General features: G+C 44.8%; 1 protein-coding gene across 1 annotated transcript in view; it reads left to right on the top strand.

Annotated features, from left to right (window-relative positions):
• LOC308169337 (equilibrative nucleoside transporter 2-like) overlaps positions 1-7,427 on the top strand; it is a gene marked incomplete at both ends in the record, with an annotated part of 7,740 nt that extends 313 nt beyond the window's left edge. The window contains 10 exons of the mRNA XM_080544022.1: positions 337-482; positions 657-796; positions 1,018-1,152; positions 1,408-1,505; positions 2,672-2,741; positions 3,583-3,767; positions 4,502-4,604; positions 4,908-4,993; positions 6,071-6,270; positions 7,316-7,427. Of these exons, the coding sequence (XP_080400148.1) occupies positions 337-482; positions 657-796; positions 1,018-1,152; positions 1,408-1,505; positions 2,672-2,741; positions 3,583-3,767; positions 4,502-4,604; positions 4,908-4,993; positions 6,071-6,270; positions 7,316-7,427 (1,275 nt within the window). The remainder of the gene's footprint in view (positions 1-336; positions 483-656; positions 797-1,017; positions 1,153-1,407; positions 1,506-2,671; positions 2,742-3,582; positions 3,768-4,501; positions 4,605-4,907; positions 4,994-6,070; positions 6,271-7,315) is intronic.
• Between the last annotated feature and the right edge of the window lie 1,984 nt (positions 7,428-9,411).

Below are 9,411 nucleotides of genomic sequence, written 5' to 3'. Positions count from 1 at the left end.
TGCAACTCATTTGAAATGGTACCTCTGAAAGTCAGGTGTGTGTGTGTGTGTGTAGGATTAGCCGAGTTGTTGGTTGGTATGTTGGGGTCAAGTATTTCGGGCTTAGCGGATGCAGTAAGTGGGACCCCCTGTCTGTGCTCTGCAGTCCCTGTGTTTCCTCTGAATTGACAAGGTATGCAAGGTTCAAACCCCCATGGTTTGATCAGAGGCCCTTTCTGGTCAGTCATAGACAATCACATGATTGGGTGTGCGCGTGTCCGTGCGTGCGTGCTTAATATTAGCTTAGCATCACTAGCCACTGATGGCATAATATCTCTTCCTGTTTCCCGTCAACAGTATTTCCAGAGCCGACTCAACACGTCCGAATGGAGCAACGGTACGGTCGTCGTCCGCAAAGAGTACTACTTCAACAACTGGATGACCCTGCTCTCCCAGCTCCCTCTCCTGCTCTTCACCCTGCTCAACTCGATTCTTTACCAATGGTGAGGCAAAGCCAGTAATGCTAATGCTAAAAGAAAAACAAATGCATAAAAAAAAACTGTCTCCGTTGAAATCACAATGTGTTGAGAGAGAGTTGGCTTCAAAAGATGAAAAGCCATGACGACATGTTTTTCTGAACCTGCATCGTTTTCCCCTCTTGTTTGTTTGTTTGGTAGGATATCAGAGAAGATGAGGGTCGGTGGCAGCCTGGTCTTCATCCTTTTCCTCTTCATCCTCACTGCCATTTTTGTCAAGATTCCCATGGGGGAGGACCGCTTCTTCTCTGTCACCATGGCGACCATCTGGTTCATCAACTGTGAGCAGCGCGTGTGTTCGTGATGCCTGTGTGAGCACTGCAAAAAGTCAGCTCTCAAAAACAAGAAAACAGAGCCAAGCATCGTTGCCTTGATTTAAGATATTTAATCGTACTTTTTGTATGTACTTTTTGCAGTGAGTGTGTAATAAGTGTGTGTGTGTGTGTAGCCTAGGTTGTGTTTGTTTTATCATTAACCCTGTCCCCTCCGTCTCTCTGTGTAGCGTTCGGGGCGGTGCTACAGGGCAGTCTGTTTGGCCTGGTCGGGCTGCTGCCACAGAAGTACAGCGCCGTCTTCATGAGTGGACAAGGGCTGGCCGGCACTTTTGCAGCTATCGCCATGCTGTTAGCCATATCCAGTGAGTGACGCACAGAGACACACACACACACACACACACACACACGACACACACACACACACAATACACTGTTGCCTAGTAACTCATTCAAATGGATAGTCAAATACTACCTAGTCCTAGTGCCACCTACGCAGCTCAAATAGAAGGACGTGGATATGACTGTTGATTTTTCATGCGTATTTCCCAGGAATACTGTACTCAGTCTCTGATCACTCCTTTCCATTTGCCTCTGTCTTGTGTGTCCGTCCTGTCCAGGTGATGTCGACTCTGAGTCCGCTGCGCTGGGTTACTTCATCACCCCCTGTGTGGGAACCCTGGTCACCCTGCTGAGTTACCTCCTCCTGCCTCGCCTGGTTAGTGACTCAGACAGCGAAGCCCTCTGTCTCTTCAGGGATATCCAGGGATATCCCATTTTTTACATTAAAAAATGACCCGCACCCCCAAATGTAACCACTGTATACAGTATTAAGTACAGTATTAAGAACCAATGGTTCTCTCGAGCTTAATGGCCCTTAGGGGGCAGGAGCCTATCTCCTGTTTCCGTAGCGTGAGGCGGCTTGATGTACAAGTACACCCCCTGGACATGACGCTGGTATGTCGCAGGGTCTTACCGCCCCAATCCACCCCTTAATGCTGAGTGCCAAGCAGAGAGGCATCGGGTATAATTTTTAGAGTCTTTGGTACGACTCGGCCAGGGACTGAACTCACGTCTTCCCAATCTCAGGGCGGACACTCTAACCTCATGACCACTGAGCTGGTATACAGTGTTACTGCAGGATTAAAAATCACATTGTAGGGCTTTGAGCGAGATGCCGATTTCAAATGATGAATGTGTGACAGCGGCTGGTGAAAGGTGGACCAAAGCCCTCGCTCCCGGCCTTCCTGTCAACCTGCTAGGTCACTTTACGCGAGCAGCGTTGAAAAATGCATTAAACCCCCCCCCCCAAAAAAAAACTGCTCTAAAAATACTTAGGTTCATAATGAGATAATGACGGAACAAATCAGACTATGGGAGACACTGCCAACACTCACCCGAGCAGAACGTGTTATGGCAGACTGAATAATGTATCCTTCTTCTGAGGAGAAGTGATCACATGACGCGCGATTATGATCGTTATAAATAGTACATTTTTTGACAGGTTATTTATTTGACAAATCACATTGTTTACAAAAGGTTCTGTCATCACTGTCGTAGCGTCTTCAACCACTCAGACAGTGGTGATGGACACTCTTAAGGCGTTTATTATATATATATACTGTATATATATATATATATATATATGCGCATATTGCAAGGCAGATTTTGCTTTATGACGGTATTAAAACGGACACCGTTGCTATTTTCAAATACCATGGTATACCATGGTACCCAACTTCAGGCCACTCTACACAGACAATAACCTCAGACGGTCTGGGGCTCAGACCAGAGCAAGTCAACATAGACATTTACAGTATGACTAACTTAAGACTGAAAATATAACTGTGTGTTTAATGTCCTTTTGCCTCTGTTCTCACACAGGAGTTTGCCCAGTTCTACTTGGACAAAAGTAGGAGCTATGAGGTGGAGACCACTGATGGCCTGTTGAAAGGTGAGTTCAAAGCAGATCTGGGTTCAAATAGTATTTTATTCTTTCAGATCCTTTGGCTGTGCTTGATTGAGCCGCCCTGGAGAGCAATATGGACTGGGCCTGCACTAGAGATGCTTCCACTAGTTACAAGCTCAATCACACGCTTAAACCCAGGCCTGCTAAGCCGACAGCGTAGACTTCACTGGTCCTCTTTCTCATTCCCCCTGTCTGAATTGAACCGATTCAACAGAACATAATCTCATTAGCCCAGTTTACCCCAGATTTATCCAATTACTGCAGACAAAGAGAGGGTCTGTGGGATGAACAGTACCAGATGGACCACTAACCGTCAACCGATCTGTTCTTAATGTCAGTTCATTTTGACATTGACATACTACCACACAGGCCTACAGGTGTTGTGGGGTCATAGGCAGGTGCCCTAGGGGGGTGTCCAGGGCTTGAGCTCTCGAAACCCCCCCCCCCTTTTTTTTAAAATAATTTGCTCATTCATCACCTCTCCTCTCCCTTGAAACCTTCCCCCAGGCCGTTGTTGTAAGAATATTATCTCAGTCGACTTACTTGGTAAAATAAAGGTTATAGGGGCGCTTAGGTGGCGTAGCGGGTTAAGCGTCGACCATGTAACCGCAGGGTCCCCGGTTCAATTCCAGCCGGGGACATATCCTGCATGTCATCCCTCCTCTCTCTCTCACCCATCCTTCCTGTCATAATCTATACTGTACTGTCAATAAAAAATGAAAAATATGAGTGGGACTGCCCCACTCAGAAAGAATTACAAAAAAAATAACTAAATAAAGGTTATATTTAATTTTTTATCACAACCTCTGCCCATCCTCCCTTCCAGAGAGTGGCACTGTGGAGAGGAGCCCGTTGAACGGCCATACCAACGGCCTGGTGGCCAACGTGGGAGGCAGCGGCCATGGGGATGCCGAGGCAGAGGTCGGCGCCGAGCCCAAGCAGGCCTTCCTGGCCTTGGAGGCGGTCGAGAGGAAAGACGGGAAATCCTCCATCATGGAAGTGTTCAAAAAGGTAACGTTGACCACCAGTTTCTCAGCCAGGGCGATGTTAAACCCAGTTCACCTTGGGGTGAGAGGCCGGCTGGCAATCGGAAGGTCGCTGGTTCGATCCCCGCTTCAGGAAGGAGCTGGATGTGAGCTGGTGACTACTAGAGGGTTGCCGGCATCATATCTAAGGTGCCTACCACTGCCGTTATTTTTTGGAGCAAGGCACTTAACCTCTAATTGCTCCAGGAGGGCTGACTATGGCTGACCCCGTGCCTAGAGCAAAAAATACATTTTGTTGAACTGTGCAATGACAAAAAGGTTGAATCGAATCTAACCTGTCCACAAACCAGGTGTGGGCTACACTCAGAGCACACGGGGGGGTCCGATTTTATGACTGTCAGTCATTACAGAGGAGACAGTGCTAAATCGGTGGCTAATTGCTTTGCTGTTGTGTTGCACCCCCTGCTGGTGACTAATTGAACATCTGAATCAAAATTATTTTTATTGCCATTATATTTTCACGTACAGGAGATTGACTTTGTGAGGTTGGTGCATAGGACATGAATAAAAATACAAAAATCATTTAAAAAGACAATGGCAAAAGAGCAATTGAACAATAATTATGTAGGCAAAGGTGCTGCACCCCTGCCCTATACCCATTGTATCACTACAATACTGACGTACAATACATGTATATGTGGCTTGACGGCTCACATGACAACATTCTGATCACCTTCTCTCTCCCTCCCCTCTCCTCAGATCTGGGTGATGGCGTTCTGTGTGACGTTTGTGTTCACGGTCACTCTCTCTGTGTTCCCTGCCATCACTGTGGATGTGAAGACCCGGTTCCCTGGAAAATGGGGTATGCCTGTCTGAGCCTTATATACAGTGGTGGAATTATGTCTTTTTTTGTGACTTCTCTCTGAGCTCAGGAGTACTGATGGGGTGGGATCTCGTCTCCTGTGCCAGAATGTATAGAGCCTTTTTATTCTTACATTTCAGATTTGGGGTATTAAACCAAGATTGTCGCTAGTAGTATGTAGTACTAGTAGTATGCGGTTAGGTTAAGAAGGTTAAGAACATGTTTAACATCTTGGCCCATGGAGACTTGGTGAGAATCAGGCAGAATGGCGCTAACTCTCCTCTGCCTCTCTCCCTGGTTCAGATCGCTACTTCATATCTGTGTGCTGCTTCCTCATCTTTAATGTCATGGACTGGATTGGTCGAACAATGACGTCCCTGGTCCAATGGGTGAGTGGCTATGTTGTGGCTATTTACAGTGGGGGGAAACAAGTATTCAACACATCAACACAGTTGCTCTATTGTCTTTTTATAGCGCAGGATACTATTGCTACTTGCACAGCACTTTATGTTCAGCACTTTGTCCCTTATGTCCTGTCTTTTATTGTTACTATTGTCTCTTTATTTTCTGGCACAATGTACAGTGTTGAGTGTCTAGTCCTATTTCATTTCACTGCATGTTTTACCTGTATTTCTGTGCATGTGACAAATAAAGTACCCTTGAACCCTTGGACATCAACAATGTTTTAATTCAGCATATTTCCATTGCAGCTATTCACATGAAATTTAGACCAGGCATTGGTATTAACTTGTAAAGAAATTGTAATATTCCAATCCATAAAAAAAGCCATGTGCAATAAAGTGGAATGGCACAGGAAAAACGTATTGAACACAGTAAGAAAAAATACTAAACCAGCTTATGCCACTAATGAGTTCTTCTACCTGTGCTAATTAGAAACAGCTGGACTGGCATAGCGGGCCCACCGAATCTTCAAGATGTAAAGACTGTCTGTGTTGAAGAATGGGCCAAAATCCCACCTGATCACTGTGAGAGATTAGGGCTTTTTTGTACAGGAAGGGTCTTGAAGCTGTCATTGGAAACAAAGGCTTCTCCTCCAAGTATTCAATACATTTCAGTTAGCGTGTTCAATACTTCTTTCCTTGCATATAACTGCTTTTATTGATTGGAGTGTCACAATGTCTTTAGATGTTTAGTTTTTATAGAGTTAATACCATGTCTGGTCTAATTAATAATATTTCATGGAAAAGAGGAAATATGTTGAATTAAAACAATTGTTAATGTGTTGAATACTTATTTTACATGATTGAATTTGATTTGATTTGATATTTTCTATCTCTATTCTGTTTCGGTTTGTTGAGTTTCTTTTTCTTGTTTGTCCTGCTTCTCTTCTTTTTTCCTGTACAGTGTCCTTGAGTTTGACAAAGGCGCTTTTAAATAATATCTATTATTATTATGATGATGATTTTATTATTATTATTATTATTGTGTTTTGTGTTTCTCTGCAGCCCCCTAAAGAGTCTGGCCTGTTCCCAGCGCTGGTGGTCTCCAGGGTGGTGTTTGTGCCTCTGCTGATGCTGTGTAATGTCCAGGGACGGTCCTACCTCCCTGTCTACTTCTCCCACGACGTGGCCTTCGCAGCCATCATGCTGCTCTTCTCCCTCTCCAGCGGATACTGCGTCTGCCTGTCCATGTCCTACGCCCCACAGTGAGCAGGGCACACTGGCTCTTTGACACGATCGTGCCATGAGTCTCTCCTTCTCATTCTTGCTCACTACTCAATCACTCTCACTCTTCTCTCTCTCAGGTTATCACTCTTCTCTCACTCAGGCTATCACTCTTCTCTCTCTCTCTCTCTCTCTCAGGTTATCACTCTCACTCTTCTCTCTCTCAGGTTATCACTCTCACTCTTCTCTCTCTCAGGTTATCACTCTCACTCTTCTCTCTCTCAGGTTATCACTCTCACTCTTCTCTCTCTCTCAGGCTATCACTCTCACTCTTCTCTCTCTCTCAGGTTATCACTCTCACTCTTCTCTCTCTCAGGTTATCACTCTCACTCTTCTCTCTCTCTCAGGTTATCACTCTCACTCTTCTCTCTCTCAGGTTATCACTCTCACTCTTCTCTCTCTCAGGTTATCATTCTCACTCCTCTCTCTCAGGTTATCACTCTCACTCTTCTCTCTCTCAGGCTATCACTTTCACTCTTCTCTCTCTCAGGTTATCTCTCTCAGGTTATCACTCTCACTCTTCTCTCTCTCAGGTTATCACTCTCACTCTTTTTTCTCTCAGGTTATCACTCTTACACTCTTCTCTCTCAGGTTATCACTCTCACCCTTCTCTCTCTCAGGTTATCACTCTCACTCTTTTCTCTCTCAGGTTATCACTCTCACTCTTTTCTCTCTCAGGTTATCACTCTCACTCTTTTCTCTCTCAGGCTATCATTCTCACTCTTCTCTCTCTCAGGCTATCACTCTCACTCTTCTCTCTCTCAGGTTATCACTCTCACTCTTCTCTCTCTCAGGTTATCACTCTCACTCTTCTCTCTCTCTCAGGCTATCACTCTCACTCTTCTCTCTATCAGGCTATCACTCTCACTCTTCTCTCAGGCTATCACTCTCACTCTTCTCTCTCTCAGGTTATCACTCTCACTCTTCTCTCTCTCTCAGGCTATCACTCTCACTCTTCTCTCTCTCAGGTTATCACTCTCACTCTTCTCTCTCTCAGGTTATCACTCTCACTCTTCTCTCTCTCAGGTTGGTGGAGCCCAAAGATGGAGAGACAGCAGGGGCACTGATGACCTTCTTCTTGGCCTTGGGATTGTCCATTGGAGCTGGTCTGTCCTTCCCCCTGAGAGCCCTCGTGTAGACACACCCCCCCCCCCCCCCCCCCCTTCTCCCCTTCTGAGGGACAGCCATCTCCCTCGTCATCCGTACAGTGACAGGCCACAGTGTTGTTGCCATCTCTGGAGTGACTGTAGCCAACCACCATCGTATTGCTAGAAGGCCCCTGGGCTGGGGATAGAGCTGTCTGTGGATGAAGTTGACATCCACATTGCACTAGTGACCACAATAGACCGATACTAGGGAATTGAGTATTACCTCATGCAATATATAACCTCCACACGTTGAAACTCCTGAGATGAAGGCACATAAGGGAATAACGCTACAGGAATGCTACCCTACTTTACAGCTAGTTGATGTTACCACACGTCAGACAGCAATGGACATGCCATACGTGCCAAACGGAAACTGGAAATGTGGTTATTTCTATTTTATTTATTTTTTTCGTTGGCTATAGAAGCATTATTATTTGTGGCCATTAACTTTAGTTAAGTTGAGTAGACCATTTCCTTATGATCCTTTTTTTTTTCTGAGTGGGGCAGTCCTACTCATATTTTTCTTTTTAATGACAGATACAGTAGAGATTATGACAGGAAGGATGGGTGAGAGAGAGAGGAGGGATGACATGCAGGATATGTCCGTGGCTGGAATCGAACCGGGAACCCTGCGGTACATGGTCAGCGCTTAATCCACTACACCACCTAAGCGCCCCTTCCTTATGATCCTTACCCAGAAATTTTTCATGACACAGTGTGTCAGAGAGTAAATCAAGGAAGTAATATATTTTTTCAACTGAGCGTTTGATTATGTTAAAGCCTTTGTTTTCGGTTAAGACATCATGAGGATAATATAGAAAGCGTTACTGTTGAGATATGATTACATTAGGGGGACCCACCTTGCACAGCAGGAGTTTATTCTATTCTATATTCAACAAACTAGTCTATTTTAGTTTGTTGACCAGAGCTTGGCATTCTTCCTTATTACGTTTGGTTCTCACACTGTAAGAGTCAGGACAATGGAGGTAGTTAATATTTTACACAGACAGCGGTCTCTGCACTAGAAGTACACTTGTGAGGTTCTAGCCCATTAAAGTGGAGAGGACACGAAGGACCCTGCCATCTCTGGAACCTATTCAGGGGTGGGCAACATAACAGAATGTTCATATATAAATATATTGTGTAAAACATTGTGTCACGTACCAGTCAAAAGTTTGGACAATTGAATGGGGAAGTGTGTCCAAACCTTTGACTGGTACTGTAGATTGGGGGAAGTCATGTCAGCTCTATGCAATACATTTCTATTTGCATAGCGTGAACATTGGTTCACTTTATAGAACAGGCCCCCAAGTGCTATCTGGTTGTCTGTGTCTTGGGTCACTTCCTCTGATCGGTTTAGTTTCGTTCTTCATACAGGATATGAGGTTTTGATGAACTAGCCTCCAGCAAAGCAGCTTCTGTTTTGTTTTTACTGGCGTGCTGGCAGGTTACGGGAGCTTGATGACATTCCAATGCCACTCCTTTGTTTGTTCTCCTAAGAGTCGTGGTGTGGTACTGTAGTCCTGAGTACTGGTGTAACACGGCCCTGAGCAGCCAACCTCAACCCTGTTTAGTAACTGTGTTGGAGTAGAGATTTAGCTCTTAGGTTGATTAAGCGGTGTTAGCTTGCTGAAAAAGTGAATAAATAGAAAAGTATATTAGTTTTGCGATAAAGGTTTAGCTCTTTGGAATTTGCAATTAACATGAAAAAAGTGGCAGCTCAGTTATGTTACGATATGCGTTTGTTCTGCGGTTGGTTGTAAGATGTAGTTCTGTCTGTTTAAACACTTTCTAACTCGTCTCAAGTCACCCGTACTATAACTTATGTCTGGGGGGAAAAAAACGAATCAAGCTTTTGAGAAATTCAACGAGTTTGGGTAGGTGTGGTTCAGAATGAAATGGAGGAATCACGAAACAATTTCCTCCAGATTCTCTCTCTCTCTTCTCTCTCTCTCTCTCTCTCTCTCTCTCTCT

Source organism: Nansenia antarctica, assembly GCF_963989245.1.
Source record: "Nansenia antarctica genome assembly, chromosome: 13".
NCBI classification, from domain to species: Eukaryota; Metazoa; Chordata; class Actinopteri; order Argentiniformes; family Microstomatidae; genus Nansenia; species Nansenia antarctica.
The sequence above is the reverse complement of the archived record's forward strand: the minus strand, read 5'-3'. Positions and strand labels throughout refer to the sequence as shown.